Below are 27,278 nucleotides of genomic sequence, written 5' to 3'. Positions count from 1 at the left end.
ATAACTTGAATGAATTCTCCGGACATCGCAGGTGCAACTGTATCTTCAGACACAGAAAACGCTCCTAAATCGAGCGACAAGGTTTCTATAAGATGACGTAGTGTAAAGTAAAATTTTTAGCCACGAATGACTAACTATGGTACTTAATTAAGAGCTGGAATTAATGCAATTATACTAGACATAAGCTATCCAGCAATACATAACGATGCTGTAGTGTGAGGTTCGATTTAGTCATAACTATTAACAATAATTAATTACAAAATTAGTTCTGTGCAACTGTACTCGACAAGCTATCTAACAAGATATGACTACATGATGTAGCAAAAAATTCAACTTAATCCCAATGAACTAATTAACAGCAGTTATTTGAAACCTAAATTAGTAAGCTTTAACATACACTATTCAATGATATAACACTTGTGGCTATTATACTGGACATAAGCTACATAACCACTGCAGATACACTCTGTACACGCACTTCGTACACATATTCCGTACATGGCATGTGAGCCAAGCAATGCTCCGAATTAATAAAATGCCGTACCACACTGGCACCCTCAATTTGTTTCCCTGGCTAACCTGAGCTTCTTTTTTGTGTGTACCAAAGATACGGAGCAATATTTGGGTACCTTAGATAATAATAAATAGCAACTTGCGTGTAGCTAATTCCGAACTACCACCTGTTCAAATTTAAAAACTTTTTTTTGATGATATTAGTCATTCTGTTGATACAGAAAACTGGCTAGGGGGCCGCATTTTCCAAAAGACAATCCCGACCATCAAAGGGTGAAGTCTGGGCTTGAATCAAGTACACCAAGCTTGGCATGCAGCCCAAGCCCGGGAGTTGTGCAAGCGGTGAAGCTCTCAACACATGAACAGAGGCATGCATAATTCACAGGCAGACATCACCTAATGCCCCTGAAATTAAATGGCGGCAACAAAGCACTGCAGGATCTCACAGTGCCAAATACTTATGTGAAATGGGAGCAACACTCGTCTGCGAAAGACCAAACAGAAAAGAAATACAGAACTTTGCAATAGTAAACTTGCACACAAAAAAAGCAAGGGTATCGTGAAGTGAATTGCAGCCCCATCTCACCCTGCACAGAGTGTACATTCTTTTTTATTATAGAAGATATCTGATAAATAAACCAGTATAGCTAACAGCGTTTAGCCTAGGTGACATACCTCCCACAGAATGATCAGCACGTGCACTGTGTAGGAGACATCTCCGAGCAACGGACAGCAAATCACAAGGACCACAATTGGAGGTGAACGGATGTTCAAAGTGATAAAACAGCTCTCTCTAGATGGCTGAACCAATAAGTTCATCAGCTACCAGACGTCAACATCTTAAACGTATACTAAATAAAAAAATTGCCGCCGAGATTTCCAGCGCAGATGGTAGCTATCGCATCCACTTTATGAACAGAAATGAGCGGAAAGTAAGTATTTTAATGAATATTTCTCAAATCGCCGCAACTAGTGGGCTTCTATGAAAGGTCTGACAAAACCGGATATCACGTCACAACACACCCATCGCAGCCGGTTGCACCTGTTAATTTTTCCTTTACCCCATGGCACTCACAAAGCGCAGGGAAGGACGTGTTTTTTTTTTTTTTGCTGCCCGTGTTCCTGCGCGCAAACAATTGTCCGCAATACACGCCCTCCGTATGCATCCCCCTCGACCTCCCTCGTGTTAAGCCTTTCACACTCCGCGTCATTGTTCACGGCGCGACGCGGGGGAACTGACACTGTGTGTAGACTGTCAACCAACTTCAGGTGCAAGGGCGGCGGCGGCGGAATCGCAGGGCCATAACGTTGCTGAGGGAAGTTGTGACGTCACACCAGCCGGCTAACAGTCGGGAGCGCGCTGCCTCTGACCCGGCGGCCACTCAGAAAATGTCAAAAATACAGCCATCCGCTCAAAACTAACATGAATTATGTGTCTGTACTAGTGTAATCGTGTCTTACAAATGCAATTGTGGTGCTCTCTCAATATTCTTGGATATTTGTTCAGTATAACTTTAAAAGCCTTGAGGCAAAGTGTACACAAAGTGGACACAATGAAAATCTGACTATGAGCACCTGATGCATTTAAGCATGTGATGAGAATGTTAAGAAGGCAGCCCAGGCCCCTGAGAAAGTGAATGCAGTGAAAGAGCTTTGAGGGGATAAAAACGGCGACCCACACAAACAGTGATTATGTCTGGGAAACACTTGACAGCCAAGTTAAAGTTGTTGACACCCCATGAGACAGGCACTTCTCACAAATTGTATCTACTTTCACTGGTGAGACATATACTTGATTCTAAATTGCTTTGTATGTTCAGCAACTGCCTGCATTAGTTAAAATGGCCTAGTTTGTTGTCTGCCACACTGCCATCAAGAACAACCAGGCCAGCACTCGGGTAGTTAGCAGGTAGTATGGTAGCTGCCCCAACCACTAAGATAAGATCCTAAAAGTAAAAAGAAGAATTTTAAAGACAATCAATAGGGTTCCTACGACACATAGGGCCTGCATTACACAATTTCTTTTTTTTTTAATTTTAGAGAATGTTTTGGCAAGGGAAAGGTAACCCTCGTGAGTTAAAGCAGTGCTATCAGGTGTAGCTCTGAAACCAAAATAGAAGCCACACTACCAACTGTCATTCAGGCCTAGCATACAGCTTGCTCAAAGTCTCCTGTTTTCTTTTCCATCCGCTTTCACACAGAACACGTGTTTCTCACAGATTTCCTCACAAGCACCATGCAAGGCTATTTACTAAAACTAGAATACGCACACGAGCAATAGGTATTCCATCAGTCCTCTCCACAACGCAGGAACCTCTAAGTAAGTTTGACTAACATCAAACATAGCGACAATCGAAAATGACACTCCTCCTTGTTATTCTTGTCCGTTTGTTTGTACGTGTCTACAATATTTTTTCAGAAGACACTCCTCCTCTCCTTCTTCAACTCAGCACACGCCAAAGTGAAAAAAAAAAAAAAAAAAAGGAAAGAAAGAAGAAGAAGAAGGCCATTCTTCTTGAGTAGATATTTTTTTGGGAGCAAGATGTCAGAGTCTCAAAAATAGTACTCGGCTGCTTTCAAGCGAAAAGTGATTTTAGATGCGGAGAACATCGGCAACAGTGAGGCCGAGAGGCAGTTTGGTGTCGTTGAGGGAAGCATTCGTGGATGGCGATGACAAAAAGAAGCCCTTTTCGCATGCAGCGGAATGAGACGAAGCTTTCGCGGCCCTAAGAATAGCGCATTCCCAGAAATTGAACTTGGCCTGACGAATTTCGTACACTGTGAAAATAGATCGTGGGCACGTGGGCAGCCCTTCCAGAAGATCTCGTACATCGTTCTTTTAAGAAGCGCGGCATCTCGAATGCCCTCGATGGCACGAAAGATAAGCACCTTTGGGATGATTTGTCGGACAAAGAAATGTCCGAAAAAAACGCTGTTGCAGATGAAAGTGATTGAAGTGAGGTGCGGGATGCGATTTGAATGTCTTCGCTGAGCTTTCGTCACTCGTACTATATATGGGTAAACCTTCCTTTTCCCATTTTGCATCTCTAAAATATCACCTCGTACTAATATATTCTGGTTCGTATTATACGCGAGTTTTTACGGTACACAAAGTGTTTTCCTTTAGAGAAATTATCTGACTTATGCCAGCACCTACTAAGCTCATAGCAAATAAAAATGGTTGTAGGACTTCGCAAAAGTATGCTCACATTGTTCAGTTTCAGCAATCGGTCCAGGTTCCTCCACAAAAAGCATAAGTGTACCAGCTCCTTAAACCTTAAAGCTATCTCGGGTCTTGAGATACTCTCAAAAAGAGCAAAGGACATGCAAATAAAATTATTATACAGTAAGCTCTCAATAATTCAGCCTTCATGGGAACAGAAAAAATGGTCAAATTATGAAAGGGGCCTGAGTAAACTGCCAAACACCATTTGCATCATAGTCACCTTATCTAATGAATGATGATGGTCATCTGAATGATGATCATGGTATGATGGTCATCTGCATCTTAGATGAACAAAACCCAAGTGAGAATGACAGTTTTGCCCGTTTCAGCCCGGTGCTTTACTTTCCTCACATTGTTGGGAACGTTGAAGAAGTGCTCCGAAATTGTAAGGACTGCGCTACCTTTTCCGCAGCGTGATGCAGTTGCAGTGGTGCCTCTTCACGTTTTGAGGATGCTTCAGAGCAAACACGACAAAGTACTGAGGTGAAGCATACAGTGCAGTGAAACTGCGCATGCCTAGCACACAGTTTTGGCGTATGCAAAGCAGTATGTAGACGCATGCCAGGGATAAAGGTGTAGGTGTTAGAACAGCGTGACGCTGACGAAAATAAAAATAACAGTGATCGGCCAAGCAATGTCTGAAACGACGCAACTCGCCAATGTGCACACCCGATCGCAGCCTCGGGATGACGTGCAGTTAAAGCAAACAGAAACTATACGTCTGAGCTATACTTCGGATGGGGAACTTTCAATTTTCGTGGTGCCTGCCATAGCGCACACAAAGTGCGCAGGCACTATTTTTCCATGCGATTTAGGTTTGGGCAGGCCTATTCCAGTGATCGCTCACTGCAGGCATCATATAGCAACCCAACTGCCAGTCCAAATCAAGTGGAGCGAGGTCCGCCCACATCCAAATTAACGAGTGTCCAGCACCATAGGTTTACATGAGCATCGGCCGTGACCATGCTTCTAGTTCATATTTTAGAATTAGCGGGTATCAAGTTAATGAGATCTACCTGTACCAACTGTTGCATTACAGTTACAACATCGATTTGTCACGTCTGAGCCTCATCCGCTATGGCAGGCAGGCACGGATAGAAGAAAGGTTGGTTCTCGGAGATACCACCCTTATGAGTCAGTTCAGTTCAGTTCAGTCGTTCAGTCGTGTCCGACTCTTCGTGACCCTATGGACCATATCACGCCACGCTTTCGGGTCTCTCACTATCTTCTTAACATCACATAACTTCATCTGCAGCGCCTCGAGGATGCCATCTAACCTCGAGGCGCTGCAGATGAGTAGTAACGAATAAAATCCTACTTTCACTGCTGACATGTCATGGAATCATCATATTCAATCATTATCACACTCTTTACAGCAGCTGGGGCATTAGCACGGTACTGCCATTTCCTTCCAGACAGAGCAAAACTTCAAACTTATCGGGCATTATATTTTTGTTTTACATAAACTACTGCTCAGCTGTTGGCCAGAAACACACACAAAAATATTCAAACCCTATTCCTTCTTCAAAATAAACCCTTTCGTAGTACTGCAAATGTACCTTACTTAACATTCATAAGCACCACTGTTCACGCGACACAACATAATAAGTGTGAAAAAAAAAAAAAAAAAAGAGTTTCATCTACTCTTACTTATTTTCTGATGCAAAGTTGAAAAGCTTCTAAAAAATTCTATCGCAGTTGAAAAAAATATGAAAGTGAATCTCGCGCCTGTGGATCTTCACCATACAGATGATACACTACAGTAGCACCTCGTTGATACATTTCGGGGGTTCATATGATTTCCCGTTTTATTCATTCAAAATCGCGGGCAGTGAAACAACTCCCATAGAGTTACACTATTTTTCTCCCGGTTAAAACATTCACAGATAACACAATTTCCAGGCTACTACGTTCATTAATTTCAATAAAAATGTGTTCGTATAATACGTTTTGCAATCAACCAGACAGATGCTAACGAGGCTTGCGATGTGAAAAACTGATCAGCGGCAATCACCCGCCACAGTTGCTTTCCTGCAATGCCTAAGTGCAACAGGGCAAAGCATAAAAGAACACTAACGAGCCAACATACAAGGGGCCCGTTTCCGTGGAAACATGACTTCATGAGGAGAAACGTGGTGGCTTCTTTTGCGGTGCCACACAGGGATGAGCCATTTGATAATTAAAACTACAGTGAAAGCTCTTTAATTCAAAATGCTGCTATGATCGGCACGGCGGCCGGCGGCTCCGGAGGATAGGGGTTGGTGGCCGCAGATGCCTGCACAACCTCCAAAGTTTGAATCTAAATACTCGTTAATTCAAAAATACAGATAAGTAAAACCAAATCTTTAAGCGGGAAACACCTTTTTTCTTTTTCTTGCGGCAGTCATTTATCTTTCCACCCATAAGTCATTAACGAAAGCATGCGGTCAGTCGCGATCATGACGCCAACTTCAAGCATTGCTCGATTAAAAGCATTCCAATGATTGTGTGGGAGTGAACAGCGCCCGCTCCAAACGTGACATGATAATTCGAACTTTTTTCCCCGGTCCTGTGAAGTTCAAAATTAACAAGCTTTTACTGTATTCAACTGTATACGAGCGGGCCGGGTCTGGGGGAAGCAGCATGAGCAAAAGCGCGGCGACTGCAATCCATTGCAATGGCTTCTCCACATGTCACTGGTGTAAGGGGGCGAAGCATCCTGATACAATTAAGGAAGCGATTCCAGCTCCTCATCACTCCGTCTGCAAACCGAATCTGTTGCTAAATCTCTTCCCTTAGGACAATGCAAATACGGATCGAATTTTGCGAGAGCTAAAAAAGGAGCTGTGCATAATTCATGTCTATAAATGCTAATCTGCATTTTTATGCAGTGGAAGTCTCTATTCTAAATGCCTTTGTACCTTATTCAGCAGTTAAATTTTTCAATATTAGGCAGTTCTGGTCATACGTTTTCCCGGATGATAGCTTTTTATCTGGCATTAAAATAAAACGTATCAATGAGGTTTTACTGAACTTATAAGTCGCAGTCATTCACTCGCAGCTTGCCACTTTTATTGAACAAATCCCCGCTTAAAAATCCTCAACGAAGCATGTTGAATAAAAAACAGATGCATGATTATTTTTTGCAAGTGATACCAGAACACAACCTCATTAAATAGAAGTCATTAGGTCCACGAAAAATATCTGAAATCACTGGGCTCTTGAAATAACCTTGCACAGCAAAAAAACTGGGACCCAAGGGAACAGAACATGTTACCTTTACTGGATGAGGTCTGCAAATGTCACATACTGCCGCGTAAAATCGACCCTCCCAAGTTGCAGCCTGCGCTGGTCATCGCTGCTGCACATAGTTTTGTAATCTCCCACAAGACATACAGTCGAACCCGGTTATATCGAACCCGGATATATCCCCTTGAAAATCCCATGTTAAAGTATAGGAAAGCCGCGTCATAAATTGAACATAATTTCACCGGTCGTTCAATATATCGAACTCCGCACCACGCACTGGAAAGTGTGCTTTCCCCAAAGACGATCGCATCACCTTTGGCCGTTTGCCGCGTGACGTTTTCAAGCCACGCACAGAAGGAATGAGAGGGGACAGTTCGGCGACGGCTGGTCTGGGCATCGCCACGCCCATTCCACCGAAGGCGCGCGCATCTGCAGTTATCGTTTCCCACGTGCCAACACATGACGTTTACAAGCCATGAGCGTGGGTGTGCCCGTCCTTTTGCCGAGCTATCTCTCTCCTTCAGCACGCGCTACGCATGCGCCAAGCCAGCTCAGCCCATTTTCAGACAGAATGTCGGACGCTTTCCCCAGCGTGTGTTGCGAACCCTCTATGGCGCCTGTGGACGTTAAAAAGCGGCAGCTTTGTTTTTTTCTTTCTTGCGAGTCATCCTTTCTTATTGTTGTGCTGTTTGGACGTTAAGAAACAACAGGTCTTTTTTTTTTTTTTTTTTGCGGGAGTCATTTATTCTTGCATGTATGAATCAGCGAAAGCACACGGTCAGCTGCTGCGATCATGACGCCCGCGCGGCGTGATAAATCGAACCAGGCTTGTGCAATCAAGCCATCACGGGCACTCTGCCAAGTTCGCTCCCTGCCACCGCAGGAGCTATCAAAAGATAAACGCGCCCCGACGTTATCGCTGCGTAGCATCTTGGCACGCTGCCAGGAAATGAGCTGCGGATGAGACGACCAAAACGGAGTGACGCGCCATGGACATGCAAGCGAAAATGCTCGTGATTTCTGCCGCGGCGACATGGAAACCTTGTTTTGAGCTGCCGCAGTGGCTCGAGCAGCGAAAGGGACGCAGTTCCAACAAATTTGAAATTTTTCGCTCTGTCGCTGAGATCGCTTGCATGTGAGCGAGCTGGCCTTAATGCATTTTTCTTTTTTCAAATTCTCGGTGCAAAAGTGGAGGGTGGGTGCATTATGCTAGTGGGTTGATTACGCGACAAATACGGTATTGTTTTTTCGCATCGTAAGTGCCGTCACAAGCCGATTTCTGTATATCGAATTATCGATAAATCGAACTACAGTCGAGTCCACTTATAACGATACCGGTTTTAACAATATATCGGTTACAACAATGAAAACCTGATGTACCGCCCACTTTTGTATGTTTTCTATGGTAAAATAACCTGCTTGCTACAATGCCCCCTTGCCACATTATCGGTTATAACAATGAAGTCTGGCTGCCGAGTTCTCGTGCCAAAAGGTAGTGGAATGCGAAATCCTTGAAAAGAAAAAAAACAAAAAAGAAATTCCAGCTGCTGCACCCTCCCTGACGCGCGCTATACAATAGAACCTATTTTCTGGCCTTCTGCGCCTTTCTCCCGCTGCCCTTCCACCCCTCGGAACACAAATAGACTGCACCCATAGCTTCGCGCTGCGCCACCCTCCGAAACACATATAGACTTCGCCAACGCGCTGACAGTGCTGATCCGCTGATCTGCTCACTCACCCGCTCGCCCCTCATTTTGCGCAGTTCTGCAAACGGATTTGGTTGTTTGTGCAAGTTGATTGCGTCGAAGTCGTTCCTGACCCCGCGGTTTTTTCGTCTCGTTTGAATCGCCGCCGAAACGGAAGATGGCTGATGATCCATCCGCTGATTATCGGACGACGTTGCCGGTGAAAAGGAAGCGCACGGCTATCGATTGGAGACGAAGTGCAGTATCGCGAAGGAGTATGCACTATCGCAACCGACGGTGCCGACGATCATCCGCTCCGCTGAGAAGTTCGACAAAGAAAAGTCCTCGCTTGACAGTGGGTGCGAACGCGTTCGACAAGGCGTCTGACGACGACAGCGATGATGACGAGGTAGGGCAGGCTGCCTCAATGTTGTTCTCGCAAGAGGCCCTGCAGTTGTTAAGCCCTCTGGGGCTTTGTTTTCGCGAGGGACCTTCCGCTGCACTACGTGGTGTACCTAGATGCCATGGAGAAGGATGTCGACACGCTTCGCGTGAGGCAAGCAAGGTTAATGGACATGGGGTTTTCTCGTGCAAGCCAGTGAGATGTACGTGGTGAAATGCTTGTGGCGATTTCACCCCAGGGGCCTGCGTGCCCCAATCTCCTCTGCTTTTAAATAAAAGTTTCGTCTCTCTCTCTTTCCACCCCAGCGTTACTTCGAGATTTCTCAAGCTGAGGGGCAGCCGCGGCAACCTTCTCGTAATTTTTACAAGACCCCTTTCGGGGCCACCAAAACGATGTCTCGGTGGAGCTCGCATGTCACTTGCAGTCCGTGACCCCTCTCTGCAGTTGTTATGCTTTTTTTCATGCAAACCGTTTATAACAATTATCGGTTATAATGAAAATTTCGTGGCACTTAAATATTGTTATAAGTGGACTCGACTTCGCGATCCCCACTGAGTTCAATATATCCGAGTTCGACTGTAGTCACGTTTGTACAAGGCAATAAACGTGCAAAGATGCAATTATACAGACAGTGGTCGGAAGCCAATGGAGATCAGAGGTGAAAAACAGTGCTCCATCAAGTCTTCCACAAACCCTGTGTGACCCGACTGACTAGCATCACACTGAACTGCAAAAAGTACTGTAGTTTCAGACTCTGGCGTGGGCATGCCCTGAAGATTATTTTTACGCGACTGCAGCAATTCTCTGCATTATTCGAATTTTAAGTTAACAATTTTTAAATTATTGGGGCTCCCCTGTAATGCTGCTAGCTGTATTTTCATTGCTCTTCAGTGTTTGCATGTTGCATGCCTTCTTACTTTGTGCACTGCTGCCTTGTGTGGGCATCAGGCACCCTAAAGCTGCTGGCTACAGTGTATTCTCCTCATTACTCTCCGCACATCACTGGAAATAGAGTACTGAATTGAATTGAAAGAAGCCTGCAGTATTGAAATTAAAATAAATATAAAAGTAAACTGCTGAGGGGGCTTCCTTTCTGGTCAAGGAAATGCTAAGCTCCTTAAAACGATACACTTCAGTAGATGGTGCTACTGCATTATGGCAGGTGCAAGCCTTACCTCTAAGTCTTGAACTGGTAAGCATTGGAGCTTACTGATAAAAATCCGTATCGGCATTTGTAATTTCAAAATCCCAGTCCCATAGCGCTGCAGCAGAGAGGCAAAATCGAAAGTGCATTGCCACGAAGTGTTTAGCTACGCCTACGAGTGCACATCACAATAAAGAACACATGTAAGCACTGTTTCTAGCACCAGGACTGCTTTACTCCTCAAGGGTATTTTTAGAGTGCAGCTCTTTGGCGGCCGTTCCTGCGTTTCACATCGGCGTCGCCATCGGCCTCGTAACCAGCTCTGCCCCCCTCAAAGCTCCCCAGCTCAGCCCCCCTCTTCCTCTGTGGCGGCGACCGCGCGTTCTTTGATTGCTGCACAACCTCCCTCCCTTCTTTTCTAGGAGCGAACAGAATCACTCACGTCAGGCACTCCCAGCTGGCGACAGGCGGTGAGGAAGTTTTCCACGTTGCGTCGGCACTTGGCCAAGGTCAGTTTGGGCTGCCATCAAAAAGCAAGAACACAAAGAACCCAACGTCACTTGTATACAGCAGACACAGACATCTGGCTCTCTGGGTTCCCAGCTGCCAGACAAGCCTGCATCGAATTTTGCAGGCCTGGCGTATGCATTTTTATTTATAGCTACAAGGCAAGCGTAATGATCAGTTTCTACAGTGGCTGACTGATTTTTTGACTTCATTATTTCAGACTCGTGCCATATTCCGGAGTTTGTTGAGGAACCATATTTCACTTCATAGGAAGATGCACATGTTTAAAACCACTACCGGACAGAATTCTAGTCCAAAAGTTTGGTTTTTTGGACTAAGACAGAGATGATTCCTTTCGAGTGAAAGTTCATTTTTAAAACCCAACATAGATTTAAGTGGGCATGACTGTTACAATCAGCCGGCCCTCGTTTCTTTTGCTACCACAAAAAACAGCTTGGATTTAAACAGAGACGGTAGGACAGAAAGAGCTGTCCCAGGCTTTGCTATATTTTCCTCATTGTTGCCATTCTGGTTAAAGGCACATTCTTTGTCACTATCGCAGAGCCCCACAAAGAGTGTGTTACAGAGAGGCTGAGCAGTTGCACTGAAATCTGGACAGCAGCAGCAGTGTCTGTCATCGTTAAGACGTTGCGACCTGTGAGGTGGGTAGTCAGGAGGTGCTCGCTTCTCATTGGTCCCCTTTCAGTTTCCACTACCTTTACTTCTTGGTAAACACTCCGCACTGCATTCAGCGCACTCTGGCCTGACCTATGTATATGTCCATATTGCACAGTATGTCTGGCACTAGGGACGTGAGCTGATGCGGACAAAATGCATGCAAACAAAATGTGAAAAACCGCGAAGTTTGCTATATTTGATGCCTATTTTTTGAAGGAAGATAATTTGATACATATTTAATTAAATATCATAAATTTTCCTCTGTTCAATAATCCGGAATATTTTTGGGTCCCATTGAGCACAAAAAAAATTGATCGACTACTGTGGCTGCGAAGCACACTGATAGCTTAGTTGTGAACTTAATTTTTTCGAATAAAAATAATCTTCGTTGAAATTAAAAATTAAATGCTTTACCATAAAGCACAACCAAGAAATATTTTTCAGGCATAGGTATTTAACTTGTAAGGCTTTTTCAAAGGGGTGTGTGAGGATTCAAAATTTCAAACAGTTTTTGAATAGCACTTGCCACTCAATTCAATTCACACTGCACTCTCACTATTTGAAGTATTCATGAAGAGTTTGCACAGTGAAAGTGGAGTTCACAAACCTCCTAAAGTTTCAGAAACTAAGAATCTCTATTTGCTCTAAACTGGTAGCAAAACATCTAGACAATTCCAAACAACTTAGCTTTCCTCAAAGAAGCAACCACCGGTATGTGGCATGGTATTAATGGTAATGTGCTATGAATCAGCAAGAGGAAGCCAATGCATGCTCCTGGGTCGGAAAATGAATGCTTCGCTCCATGATGCCCTCAAAAAAGGCTGTGAGCTTGACTGGCAGCAACGCTCTCACTTCAGATCACTATGAGCACACCATGCGCAGAAGTAGACTGGGATAGAGGAAGAAGGGCCCAGGTTGAGAGTCGCGTGCGCTGCTGTGGTTGTTTTGTGGCAACTGCCTTGAAGGTTCCCAATATCTGTCAGTTATGATACAGAAAGGGCACATTAGGCCTCAAAGAACCAGAAAAAAATTCACATGACACAAACCCCAGGCTCGAAGCCAGCCACATCTAGAGCATCAGTGTGATTGGCGTTTCATGCCTTCAGTTTGTGGCAGTGCTTGGGAAAACTAGTGCTTGCAGTCCAGTGACACCGATGCAAGAAAGCTAAGTGGGCATTGCATAATTGTCATTGGCGCAGTCGAGCAGTGTTCCACAATCCTGCTGATTAAACCATTCGCAGAGTTATGCAGTTACAGATGCTTTGCCTCTGTACCTTTCTGTTCATCGGCAAAAAAAGAAAAAAGGACAGGAAATGCAGCCTTATCTAGTCGCTGCCAAGTGAAGCTTGCATGGCGACCCACCGTAGCAGCTGACGGCACGTGAATGGAGGCCACCGAGCGCGGCTGAACTTGGTTTGCCAGGTGGCACAGCACCACGCCGTCTACCAAGGCAGGGCCCATGTCAGCCGGCAGCTGCACCTTCAGCCGGCTCTCGATGACCTGCACAGCAAAGCCACTATAACCCCTGCAATGGCTAAAAGAGACTAACAAGCCACTATCACCCCTGCAATGGCTAAAAGAAACTAACACAGGAGGCACCTTCTGTGTTAGTCTCTTTTTTGGAAAGGGCTGTTCATTCAGGCATGCAGCTGCCCTGCACTAGAGCACAGACATGGCAGTAAAGTGGCACTTTGCTTTTGGCCTGCAACAACGGCTATCAAATAGAGGAAACATAAATGAACCACGCACCGGCTTGAAACAGGAACACACTAAGGATCATTATGGTCCTGTGAGATCAGCTCAAAAAGGTCCACACAACCTTTGTGGCTAACTCTCAACATGGATGATACAATTTCCTATTCAGACTGCTAACCTGAAGGTGAAGTGAAGGCTGCAGGAGATGGTCTAAGACCCAACACATTTATTACCACAACCATACTCATAACTACTTCCAAGGAACTATTTTGAAGCGAAAGCTTCACTATGCACACGCAATGTTTCTTGGCAGTGGGAGCAAAGCAATGGGGGTGGATCAGCTGCGAATGTCTCCCTCCGCCACGTAGTTCGGTCACCTGGTCTCAACGAAATCATTTTCAATGCAGTTTCGTTTGTTTCCGCGGCAAGAAAAAAACGCTTTTAACAGCTGTATAGTTGGAATCTAAGATTTCTTTTTTTCCACTAAGGCTTGCACAGGCTTTGTAGCCATCATTACTGAAAAGGAGCTAATTAAAAAAACAAGTGGTTCTGATGCTTTCTTCCATTTGTGGTGGACAGAGGTTAAAAAAAGGAGGCATAGGGCCACACATGCAGCTACCATACAGACGCCTAGCTGAGCAAAGAGACGTATCAGGTGTCGAAGCAGCCCTGTTGCTCTGAATCGAAAGTGATCACAGCATACGTGGGATGATGCACCTGGACACTTTTCATCGCAATCACATGGCACGACAAAGCCGGCAGCGCAAGACACTCAACATACGGTTATGACCGCATTACTTCGTTTATTACGAGCCTGCCTCTCCTGATCCATTTGAACTGCTCCCAAAACTACACTGTGCTATTTTATTATATGTCTTATAATACTGAAGTTACACAATGCTGTCCTGTTCCATCCTTGCGTTCTCATATTATGCATGCAGTGACATCTCCCAAAATAAGTGATAAAACGTATGGTTGCTTCTGCTGCTTTCTCATATGCCAAATTGTCTGGAGCCACAGTGGTCGCCGCACGCTGACGATGTCATCTTTCTACAGAAGTAAAGAGTTAAACTTGCACTTTCAAATCACGAACACGATAGCGTTTAGGATTCTCTGCAATGTTCGGACTTTTGTGTTTGACATATCCATCAAGGCAGAGCAAGTTGATATGCATTCATCTTGAGTAAAGAAAGCAAAAGCACTACAAACACGAACACAAAAAAGGACATAACGAGAGAGGGAGAGAGGAGCATGGACATGTACATCCATGCCGGGGCATTTATTATGTCGATCCATAACTTTGCTGCAGTCGGCACTTCGTCGCACATATATAAACACCGAAATACTTTCCACCTCATAGCAGCGAGAGAAGGCGTCGTACCTTTGAAGCCATGTCTTTCCATCCTTTTTTTTTTTTTTTTTTTTTTTTTAATGCAGTCTCACACGACAACTGCCCCCTACTGCACTTTGGAGGTTTCAGAGCACATTGGAGATGGCACACTCACTTACTCTGAAGAGCTCACTGACTTTGCAGCACATGGATGAGATGGAAAGCTGAGGCTGACTATTCCATATGCCAGCCCCAACATTGTACACCATATCCTTCACCTGCTTTGACAACCATCGATTCTTCAATCACCTTTGATCTTCATTGGCAATAGAACAGGTATGGTTTCAAAAGTACACACACGGCAGGCAGAGAAGGGCAGATGCCATCTTCTTTCGAGCTGTGGCAGTCTCAAAGACCCGAGACGGACGTGAACCCAGAAAACAAGCAAAAAAACCCTTCGCAGTCACGTTCTAACGCTGTAATACAGTTAAATCTCGTTACAAGAGACACTGTTACAAGAAACACTCGGTTATAAGAGACATTTAAAAATGGTTTGGTTGGTTTTCCTATGTCTGCCATGTTAACAACATTGCATACAAGAGACACTTGGTTACTAAGGACAACTTTTTCAGGTCCCTGAAGTAAAATCTTCACTATTTAGAAGAGACAAAGCCCAGGTGTGCTCAAGCAATGCAGCTGAAGCATACCACCTCGTACATGATGCACTTCAGATTCCCTCAGCTAAATTATGTTCCATATCAGCATCCTTTTTGTTGTATATGTCAGGAACTGAGAAGGAGTGCTTCCCCATCATTGGAAGATCAAAACGACCCCCCCGTTCTTTCAGCCACTGGCATCACATTACTGTCGCCTACGAAACTAATTAAAATGCATAAATGACATCCAGCATATTTACCTTCTCGCTGTTAAAATTTCAAGGTCAAGAAAGCACTAGAAACTATGAAAAGGGGGAAATCAGCTGGAGAGGATCAGATAACTACAGATTTGCTGAAGGACGGGGGGGATATCGTTGTATACGCAGTGCCTGGTGTCATCGACAGTACCGGAACCATGGAAGAATGCAAACATTATTCTCATTCACAAGAAAGGGGACTCTAAGGACCTTAAAAATTACAGACCAATCAGCTTACTGTCTGTTACGTATAAGGTATTTACTAAGGCAATCGCTAATAGAATCAGGACAACCTTAGACTGCAATCAAGCAAAGGATCAAGCAGGGTTTCGGAAACGGTACTCTACTATCGATCATATCCATACCATCAATCAGGTGATAGAAAAATGCTCGGAATATAACCAGCCCTTATACATAGCATTCATTGATTACGAAAAAGCATTTGACTCAGTTGAAACCTCGGCGGTGAAGCAGGCATTGCGAAATCAGGGGGTAGACGAGCCGTACGTGAAAGTGCTGGAAGATATACAGTCGAACCCGGTTATATTGAACCCGGGTATATCGAATTTTGGTTATATCAAACTCACGAAATATCCCCTTGAAAATCCCATGTAAAAGTATAGGAAAGCTGCGTCATATATCGAACTTAATTTCACCGGTCGTTCGATATATCGAACTCCGCACCACGCACTGGAAAGTGCCTTCCCCAAAGACGATCACATCATCCTAGGCCGTTTGCCGCATGACGTTTTCAAGCCATGCGCGGAAGGAATGAGAAGCAACAGAGGCGACAGCTGTTCTGGGCAGCGCCGCGCTCATTCCCAAAGGCGCGCGCATCTGCAGTTATCGCTTCCCGCGCGCCAGCACATGACGTTTGCAAGCCATGTGCGTGGGTGTGCTCATTCTTTTGCCGAGCTATCTCTCTCCTTCAGCACGCGCTAGACATGCGCCAAGCCAGCTCAGCCTGTTTTCAGGCAGACGTCGGACGACTTTCTCCAGCGTGTGTTGCGAACCCTCTGCGCGGCGGCGGCTGACGTGGCTATGGCGCCTGCGGACGTTAAGCGGCGGCAGTTCTTTTTTTTTTTTTTTTCGGGAGTCATTTATCCTGCATGTATGAATCAACGAAAGCACGCGGTCAGCTGCTGCGATCATGACGCCCGCCCCAAGCGCGGCGTGGCTTGTGCAATCAAGCCATCACAGGCACTCTGCCAAGTTCGCTCCCCGCCCAGCGCAGGAGCTATAAAAAGATAAACGCACCCGGACGTTATCGCTGCGCAGCATCTTGGCACGCTGCAACCAAGAAATGAGCTGTGGATGAGACTACCGAAACGGAGTGACGCGCCATCGACATGCAAGCGAAAACGCTCGCGATTTCTGCCGCGGCGGCACAGAAACCTTGTTTTGAGCTGTCGCGGTGGCTCGAGCGGCGAGAGAGACGCAGTTCCAACAAGTTCGAAATTTTTCGCTCTCGCTGCGGCTCGTCGCTGAGATCGCTCAATCGCTTGCATGTGAGCGAGCTGGCCTTTACGCATTTTTTTTTTTTTTTCAAATTCTCGGGTGCAAAAGTGGAGGGTGCGTTCATTATGCGAATGGATTGATTACGCGACAAATACGGTATCGTTTTTTCGCATCGTAAGTACCGTCACAAGCCAATTTCTGTATATCAAATTATCGATATATCGAACTATTTCGCGATCCCCTTCGAGTTCGATATATCCGGGTTCAACTGTATATAGTGGCTGCACAGCAACCATAGTTCTGCATAAAGAAAGTAACAAAATTCCCATAAAGAAAGGAGTTAGGCAAGGAGACACAATCTCTCCAGTACTATTCACAGCTTGTTTAGAGGAAGTATTCAGAGACTTGGAATGGGAGCAGTTAGGGATAAGGGTAGATGGAGAATACCTCAGTAATCTGCGATTTGCTGATGACATTGCCTTGCTGAGCAACTCGGGGGATGAACTGCAAATAATGATTGATGACCTAGACAGGAAAAGTAGAAAGGTAGGCTTGAAAATCAATATGCAGAAGACTAAGGTAATGTTCAACAGCCTCGGGAAGGAACAGCAGTTTGCATTAGGTAGCGAAATACTGGAAGTAGTGGACGAATATGTCTACTTAGGACAGGTAGTAACCGCAGATCCGGACCATGAAAAGGAAATAACAAGAAGAATAAGATTGGGATGGAGCACATTTGGCAAGCACTCGCAGATTATGACTAGCAGCTTACCGGTATCGCTCAAGAGGAAAGTATACAACAGTTGCATCTTGCCTGTACTCACCTATGGGGCTGAAACGTGGAGGCTAACCAAGAGAGTTCTACTACTTAAGTTGAGGACAACCCAGAGGGCTATGGAACGAAAAATGGTAGGGGTAACATTAAGAGATAGAAAGTGTGCAGAGTGGGTCAGAGAAATAACTCAAGTTACTGACATTCTAGTAGAAATTAAGAAGAAGAAATGGGTCATGGGCAGGACATGTAGTGCGAAGAGAGGATAACCGATGGTCGCTGAAGGTAACAAACTGGATTCCAAGGGAAGGAAAGCGTAGCAGGGGGTGGCAGAAAGTTAAGTGGGGGGATGAGATTAAGAAGTTCGCAGGGGTCAAGTGGATGCAGCTAGCACAGAACCGGGTTAAGTGGAGAAATTTGGGAGAGGCCTTCGCCCTGCAGTGGGTATAATCAGGCTGATGAAGATGATGATGATGATGTTAAAATTTGATCACAAGATGAAAGCTCAGAATCCTGATGTCTTTCTCTTTGTGGACAATGCTTCTTGCAGCACCAAAGTTCTCGTGCTCAAAGCCACCAGTTATTTTTTTCCCTCCAAACTCCACACCCTACCTTCAACCAGTAGACAAAGGCATTATGCACTCAGTCAAGTTGCTGTACAAAACAAGGTTGGTAGAATGTCTGTTGCTCGACAGGTAGCAAGACTGTACAATAGTAATTGATGCGAAGTTTGCTGTTCAGGTGTCTGGAATGGCCTGAGAAGTGAAGCGGTGAAAAACTGTTTCAGACAAGCAGGCATGATGTAAGAGGGCCCATATATGGATACTGTTGAAAGCTTCCTTGAAGCATGGGTGAGCATCTAAGAGACTGCTGAGGTACCATAATGTTCTGAGGAATTTGTATCTGCAGTTGTGAATCTTGCGTCTTGTATGCTCCCAAAGAGCTTTCAGACTGTGCAATTCTCGCGCAGGTAAATGGCACATGTGCCATAGAGGATGACTACGAGGACATTTCAGAGGAAAAGTGTCAGCATTTGAGAGTGATGAACATGTAAGAGTGCTTCAAAAGTATTAGAGCAACAGGAAGAATTGCAAAGTGAAGTGCTTTACCTCCAAAATTTGGGAAGGAATACACTCTGCACTCAAAAAAATACACACTAGTATGAATAACTTCTTTAAGCTTTCCTGAACAATTTCCTGATAATGCGTGTGAATGCATTTATATATGCTGATGTGCAGTAAACTGATCAACACAATTCTTTTATAATTTTTGGTTACAAGAGACCTTGCTTACAAGAGACACCTTTTTCGGGTCCCTTGAGTGTCTCTTGTAACGAGGTTTTACATTGCAGTTATGTTACAAAAGTGGTCAAAATAATAAGCTTTATGATTTAAGTACTGCTGTATCCTGTAAATTTCAGTTTTGTTTTCCATACAGCTCGTGTTATCATCAGCAGCTTCCTCTCTCTTTTCTCGAGCCCACACGCTCGCACACTCTGCTGAAAATAAACAGTCTACCTTGAGCTGCCGCCTGCACCTTTTCGTTCCCTCTATCCGGATACTGGACACCACAGGCACGCATGTTTCAAGGCGCAGCTACTAACACTAACCTGGCAGCTGTGCAGGCAGATAATGCGTTTCGGTTTCGTTGTTTTCCCAGCGCTGCCAAGAAAAGCTGTCGCGGAAAATAGGTAGAGCCGGTCTTCATGTGGCACTAAATTTGGCCTTCATTTGATCTTCAAGGAGCAGGACAAACTGTTGCTGTAACGTTCAGTTGTCCACAGAAAAATGTGACATACTGTGCCTTTCATTCCCTATAAAACAACACACGATGTCAGTGTGGGTTGGCCATTGACCTTCATGAAGCCACATGACAAAGTGTGGCTATAAATAAACTGTGCCTTCCTTTCCCCAAAACATCAGACTGCTTGAAGTGTAACCCAGTGGACCAACTTGGTGTCGCACCACAATCTCATGACCTTTACCCTTTGGATGACCTTTGAAATTTAGGTGACCTGTGACTTGGAGTGGAAGGGGGTGGAGCACGTGATTAATCCCGTGAGTGGCACGTCGCGCCATCGCACGATGGAAACAGCCATGACATCAATCAATGGGTATAAGAATGAGGAACAAGCACACCTACACTCGGAGCCAGCCACGGATGCCAGTGGCGATGATGCGTTCAGTGCGTCGTACCGATGCCAGTTAATCAGGATACGAAAGAGTTCTACCAAGTGTAACCATGCTATGAAGCTTTCATGAATATCATGTTTAATTATGCTAAACCTCTGCTAATTTTTTATGCACTGGTTCTAAATATGACACTTAATTTCGCTAAAGCAAGTACTTGTTTTCTCGTGCAGGGGTGTAACAGCTGAAATACAATTTGTAGCAATTTTTGGAGAGCAGAATATTAGTTTTGGAGCAATAAAATCCATATTTGGAGCAGCTCACAGGAATAAAAGAAACTACAATTTTCAGCACGAATTCAAATTTTGGAGCTGTTAAACAGAGAAGAAACCTTCCTTTCGGCACAAAATAATTAAGAGATGTGAATATTGGACTGTATGAATGTGATCCAAAGGAAATCTAGCACAGGCCACAGTTCACCGACGGCATGTACATATTTTTTAAATAAGCATTTTGTACTGTAAGGCATGGTATCACACTAAAAGGAAAGAATGCGAGTCATAAAACAAAGGAGAGTAAGTTTTCAAACTTTGAGGATCGAATAAAAATGAAAAAAGCTAGAGAATATGCTTTATTATCCATCTATCGCAGTTTGACAATCTTAATCACGAGGTCTTATCTAGTTCCCAAGGCTCATAAAAACAATGTTTTACTGTCTGCAAAATCCACAGCTTGTGCCGTGCGAAGGCAGCTCCAGAAGAGTCCCATTCGAAGCCATGACTGCAATTAACTCGTGCCCGAGCGCAATATAAAAACAAAACAAAACGTTAATTAAAATAGAAACAGAAAAAAAGATGAAAAAAAAAAAATACAGTAACCAAAATGCTAAAGGGCAGATGCCGAAGGCAGAGGAGAAAGGAAGTTGTAAGCAAAGAAAACTGACGAGCAAGTGCATCTTCGGCCTGTTATTTACGCTTTCTAAGGGCTGGTGATGATTCTGGATATTAGGTTGTATATTTAGTGCACAGAGCAGACTTTACAGCATTTCGGTGTTCCAGCATCTGTAAATGTTAGCTCTGGCAATCTTGGGCTCCACTGCAGCATTATGGAAATCAAAATCAAAGGCTGCTGCACTTTTCCCGAGCTACTGATGCCCGGAATAGATTTTAAATGCACCACCTCAAGTTATATTAGCACATAGAAACTATAATTGAAGCATCTCCTATACTATTTGATGAAGGGAAAGTGAGTGTATCAAATAAAAAGCATAAAAGCAACCTTGCTGTACATAAATGGCCCAACAAAATATCGAAAACTTTCAACAGCCGAAAAAAAAAGAAGAAAAAAAGCTAGAAATACATCCATTGCATGCCCCATGTATGCAATGCATACATCACAAGTACCACCACTGCACTTTTTGCGTCTGGTTGGGCCATTTTGGTGCAGCGTGGTGCAAATTTAACAAATTTCACGCTTATGGCGTAGCTTGGCACAGAAATATGCAACTGTATCAAAATGGCGTAATTGGCGCAGCTGTGGCACCTCTGCTCGTGAAATGCAAGATTTTTGTTATGAGCTTTTAGAAGCTCTGAGGCAGGGAACTTGGCAAAATGCGTCGCTGGTTTCTCCCGGTGTCACTAAGTATGAAAAAGGTAAAACTGTCATCTTTCCTTTCAAAGAAGTGAAGTCATGGAGTTTTGAAGCTACTACTTCCGGAAATATTAAAAAAAAATGTCTGTTGGGTTCAAGTTCTTTTTTTTTTCCCTAGGCAGTACTTCACACCCTTACTGCACTCGCCAAACTTCTGGCTTCAGAATAAAACAGGAACTATGAAGCATAAATTAATGCAGACAGAACAGTAGAACAGTAAAAAAAGTTGCGCTGAGGTTGGTGAGAATTGCACTGTAAGCACGCACTGTGTAAAATTGTTCTTTATAATTTGCATGTTTCTGTCGCCACGCAGCCCCTACATTTTCTGAGCACCTTGACAAGTGCCTCTTCTACATCGGTTATCATAAACTGCGGCTTATAAGGTAGCTTGGTCAGCACATAAGGTAGGTGTCCAAAAAAAAAATAATGAAGTTAACATACTGCCCCCTCTCTACTCTCACTTACATCACGGGAGTAAAAAAAAAAGGCATAATGTTGCACTTGTAAGGCCAGAAGTCGGAGGCACACAGAGATCAACTGCACCTCCCATACTTGCATGCAGGTAGACAATTAGCAGCAAACTGAACTGTCATAGGTCCTGCAGTTTCAGATTCAACACATGCTCAGGTGATTGCCAAAAGTTCGTTCCAGAACAGACTGCCGCTTGTCAGGGAAAGAGCTGCCACAGTGAGCAAGCCGGGAAAATACAGTAAAAGCTCGTTAATTTGAACTTCACGGGACCGGGAAAAAAGTTCGAATTATCGAATGGCCTCGAAAAAAACTGACCAAAACCGTTTGTACTACGGTAAGTGTACCGTATTTAGTCGCGTAACGAACTCGAACTCGCTCGCATAATGAACCCACCCAGCCCCGATTTGTGCCTACGAATCTGAAAAAAAAAAAAAAAAAATAATAATAAAGGCGTCAGTCGTTAACGCGTCCCTCTGTTTCGCGCCTTCATGGTCCACAACACATTTCTTGGCAGTGCGCCAAGATGCTGGGCGGCGATAACGGCGTGTTTATCTTTTGACTTTAGCTCGGGCAGGGGGGGGAGGAAAGCGAACTTGGCAAAGTGCCAGCGCTTATCCGGTTGTGCAAGCCTCCTTTTCAGTATGTTCGCTTTATCATGCTATGAGCGACTTGGGCGGGCGGCGCCGTCTACTGCCACTCCAATCATCGGAGCGAACGGTGCTAAAAGCCGGCGTCATGATCGCGGCTGACTCGCGTGCTTCCGTTGACGACTGATGGGTGGAAGGATGGATGGCTATCGCAAAAAAAAAAAAAAAAAAAGCTTAACCCATAGTGCCCGTCCGAGACAATAGCCTTTTATGGGCATTGGCTGGGACCGTGCCGACAGTAATTATCCCTATTTCCAAATTAACAGGGTTGGAATTATTGAGTATTTAGTTGCGAGCTACGGAGGTTGCGCAGAAGAGAGAGCAGGCAGCCGCCGGCGCGTGGCCATGCACTGACCTTGCCGCGGCCGCGTCCCCTCCCTTCAACGCCGCCGGCCGCCACGCCGGTCATTGCGCCATTTAAGCTTTACCCACTCTTTCTTGGTTTTACCTGGTTCCTTATTCTGTCCCCGTTTCGGACGTGCGCAGCCTCTAATTATGCCTACCGATCGCGGAGGTGTTTCTTTACCCTTTTTTTCTTTTGCCGCGTGATGTGCGCCAAGCCGCCCAGACGCGGCGGCGCGTAGTTCGAATTATCTGTAGCGGAACCGACTCGCGTTCGAATTAACGGGCTTTTTTATACACAGATTTCTATGGAGCTTGGCCGGACCAAGTAGTGTAGTTCGAATTATCCGAAAATTCGAATTAACGAGGTTCGAATTAACGAGCTTTCACTGTAGTATATAAAATCTCGCTACAAGAGACTCTCGGTTACTAAGGACAACTTTTACAGGTCCCTGGAGTAAATTCTTCAATATTTAGAAGAGACACAACCCAGGTGTGCTCATGCAATGTAGGTGAAGCGTGCCAACTCATACATGATGCACTTCAGATTCCCTTAGCAAAATTCTGCTCCATATCAGCATCCTTTTTGTTGTATATGTTGGGAACTGAGGAGTGCTTCACCATAATTGGAAAGTCAAAACGACCCTGCTGTTTCAGCCACTGGCATCGCATTACTGTCACCTATGAAGCAAATCAAAACGCATGAATGACATCCAGCATTTTTAACTCCTCGCTGTTAAAATTTGACCATAAAATGAAAGCTCACAATCCTGATGTCTTTCTCTATGTGAACAATGCTTCTTGCAGCCCCAAAAGCACCAATAGTAATTGATGCGAAGTTTGCTATTCAGGTGATTTCAGGTGTCTGCAATGGTCTGAGAAATGAAGCTGTGTAAAACTGTTTCAGACAAGCACGCTTTAAATTTGGTGACATGATGTAAGAGGGCCCATATATGAATACTGTGGAAAGCTTCGATGAAGATGAAGCTTGGGCACACATTCCACAGAGGATGACTACGAGGACATTTCAGAGGAAAAGTGTCAGCATCTGAAGGTTACGAGCATGTAAGAGTGCTTCAAAGGTATTAGAGCAACAGGAAGGCTTGCAAAGTGAAGTGCTTTACCTCCAGAATATGGGGAGGAATACACTCTGCACTCACAAAAATACATACTAGTATGAATAACTTTACGCTTTCCTGAACAATTTCCTGTTAATGCGTGTGAATGCATTTATATGCTGATGTGCAGTAAACTGATACATGCAGTGCTTTTAGAATTTTTGGTTACAAGAGACCTTGCTTACAAGAGACATCTTTTCCGGATCCCTTGAGTGTCTCTTGTAACGAGGTTTTACTGTTTGGTTTGGTTTGATTTGAGGGGTTTACCGTCCAAAAGCGACTCAGGCTAGAGAGACACCGTAGTGGAGGACTCCAGAAATTTCGACCACCTGGGGTTCTTTTACGTGCACTGACATCAATTAAAATGCTTGTAGTGGAACCAATTTGACCCAATAACTGACCGTAAAATGAAAACTAAAAATGGAGTATCACGAATTACTACTTCCCCATAAAGTAAACTGTTGCCTCGACCTAAATAATTTCTCTGCCTTACATATTAATGTCCGGTCTCTGCGTAACAAGTTTGATGACTTCTCATATTTTGTTGACAGTCAGCACAATTTTGATGCAATTCTGCTAACTGAAACGTGGGCCGTATGCGATGCTGACTTTGTAAAACTGCCCGGCTATGATCCTTGTATCCTGAATCGCCCTTCTCGTGGAGGGGGTGTTGCCATTTACGTAAAGAACAGTGGCTTTCATAGCGAAGTATTACCTGAGTTCTCTATGATGACCCCTGACAGTAAAATGCTCACGCTGAAGACTGCGGACAAAATGGTTTCTGTCGTTTACAGGCCGCAGTCAGGTGACCTAGATAAGTTAGCACATCTCAATAAATTTCTTGATTTTGCCTCTGAAGTCCAATACTTTACTATTATTGGTGGTGACCTCAACATTAATACAGTTGAATCTTCTAGTATAAATCACCAGTTGAATCACATAATTGTTTCTAATGGTTTTACAAATCTTATCACTACACCCACAAGGATAACATCGACGTCAATCCGTACAATTGACCTTTTTATAGTAGACATTGTCTCCCCCGTCATTTCTGCTGGTACTGTTGCTTGTGAACTTAGTGACCACTGTGCCATTTCCGTATCCGTGCCACATGGCTGCTCACCAAGTTACGCACAACCAAATAGTTTTGCTTATCAATGTATAACTATGTGACACTTGCCCGATTTCGCGAATCTGTACACGTTGCAGATTGGATCTGTGTCCTTGCCTGTTCTACTGTTGATGAATCTTATGAGCTCTTTTTAAGTACTTTGAAAGACATTTACAATAAGTGTTTTCACTGGAAAACAAAGAAATCAAACACGAAACTCCGTAAACCTTGGGTGACTCCAACACACGTCAAAATGATGAATTATAAGTCTCCATAAACCTTGGGTGACTCCAACACACGTCAAAATGATGAATTATAAGTCTAGGCTCTTCAAATGCTTTATGTCCACTCGGAACCCTGAGCACTTTACAGCTTTCAAAAAAATACCGCAACAAGTTAACTAATGAACTGCGAAGATCTAAATCTGCCTATCAATCGCGTATCCTCACTAGCAGGAAAGGTCTGCAAGCATTTTGGAAGCTTTTAAATAAATCGTTTCTAAACAAGAATAAAAATATGCATTTAGGTCAGCTTGTGATCGATGGCTTGCCCTATTCCCACTCTTTGCTGGCAGAAAAATTCAATGACCTCTTCACAAGCTTTACACAGAGCGGTTCCGCGGTTGAAGCTCTTCGGTTTCTCCAAAATACAGGTTTAGGGACTTTTGCTTTTCATTTAACAACCAGCGAGGAAGTTTTTAGCATTTTAATGAACCTAAAAGCTACAAGTTGCACCGATTTTGATGGCTTCCAAATTAAACCAGTTAAATTTGTTGCGGATCTCTTAGCACCATAGCTACATCTTTAACTTGTCGCTCACATCAGGAATATTTCCTGCCCGAATGAAATATGCAAACGTAACTGTTATTTTCAAAGGAGGCGATAGAAACAAGATAACAAACTATAGGCCATTTTTTATTCTTCCTGTTTTTTCAAAGGCTCTTGAAAAAGTAATGCTCAAGAGAATCGATGGGTTCTTTTCTAAACATGCCTTAATAAATGATAGTCAGTTTGGATTTCGAAAGGGCAAGTCCACGGAATCTGCTTTACTCTTGCAAAAGGCGTTATTTTAAATAATATTGAAGCTCAAAGTTTGACCCTTGGTATTTTCATAGACTTTACAAAAGCTTTCGACCTTCTTAATCATGAAATACTTACTCTGTAAACTTGAAAGCTATGGTGTCCGTGGTCTTTCCCTCCAACTCTTTCGTTCTTATTTAAATATGCGCCAGCAGGTCGTTTCGGTCGATAATCACAAGTCCAGCTCTCTTTTCATTGAATGTGGTGTCCCACAAGGTAACCTTCTCGGCCCGTTCCTCTTTAATGTCTATGCTAACGACCTTGCGAGCATAGTCTATCATACAAGTTGTATTCAGTATGATGACGACACAAGTTTTTTTCTTAAGGAATCTTCTGCCGATGAACTAATCAATAGTGCAAATCTGGTTCTTTGTGCTCTCCACAAATGGTCCACAGCTAATGGCTTGGTAGTTAACTCTAACAAGACCAAAGCAGTCTTTTTTCGTCCCCTTAGCCTGGATATTACAGTAAACAATACTCTGCATCTTGAAAATAACATTATTGAAATTGTAGACAAGTTCAAATCGCTCGGTGTTGTATTCGACTCTCGCATGAGGTGGCCTGACCATATAATGTATATTGAAAGCAAGCTTACTAGATCTGTTTGTTTCCTCTCGAGACTGCGTAACGAATTTTCCCCAAAGCATAAGCTCCTTATTTATCACGCTATACATAATTCAATCCCACATAAACTACTGTCCCCTCGTTTGGGGTACAACATCCAAAACAAATCTAAGCATCATACTCGGTCTCCAAAAGAAGGCAATTAGACTGATCGCTGGTGCATGCTACACTGCCCACACAAAAACATTATTTCCGCAATATAGGATTCATCGTGTGCATACCATGTTTGAGTATCGTCTACTTCACAGCCTTAAATTGTCATCTCAATGCTTAACTGACTTCTTGAAGAATATATCTGGACTTAAGCCTTACGAGAAACCCTTTCACACCAGAAGTAAAATATGGGATGTTCCTCGAACGAGGACGTTATACGGTAACCAGAGCCTTCGTTTTACTTTACCATGCATATTAAATCATTATAACATACACAACCCAAACATTTTTACTGCCTCAATTAAGGACTTTAAGCTATATTTTATCAATTCCGCACTGTCTCTCTGTACTTTCCGTTCCTTGCCTTAAACACTATTACAAGAATAGTCACTTCATTTTCAT

At 44.0% G+C, this 27,278-nt stretch overlaps 1 protein-coding gene across 6 annotated transcripts in view; it reads right to left on the bottom strand.

Annotated features, from left to right (window-relative positions):
• The window catches only part of Lrch (Leucine-rich-repeats and calponin homology domain protein), a 170,935-nt gene that overhangs the window by 45,709 nt on the left and 97,948 nt on the right, over positions 1 to 27,278 (bottom strand). For all 6 annotated transcript variants that reach the window (XM_084595668.1, XM_084595669.1, XM_084595670.1 and 3 more), the window contains 2 exons: positions 12,747 to 12,884; positions 10,642 to 10,719 (listed from right to left, as the gene is read on the bottom strand). In XM_084595668.1, coding sequence (XP_084451794.1) covers positions 10,642 to 10,719; positions 12,747 to 12,884 — 216 coding nt within the window. The remainder of the gene's footprint in view (positions 1 to 10,641; positions 10,720 to 12,746; positions 12,885 to 27,278) is intronic.

Source organism: Amblyomma maculatum, chromosome 2 (assembly GCF_055883805.1).
Source record: "Amblyomma maculatum isolate TAMU_Amacu chromosome 2, ASM5588380v1, whole genome shotgun sequence".
Lineage (NCBI taxonomy): Eukaryota > Metazoa > Arthropoda > Arachnida > Ixodida > Ixodidae > Amblyomma > Amblyomma maculatum.
The sequence above is the reverse complement of the archived record's forward strand: the minus strand, read 5'-3'. Positions and strand labels throughout refer to the sequence as shown.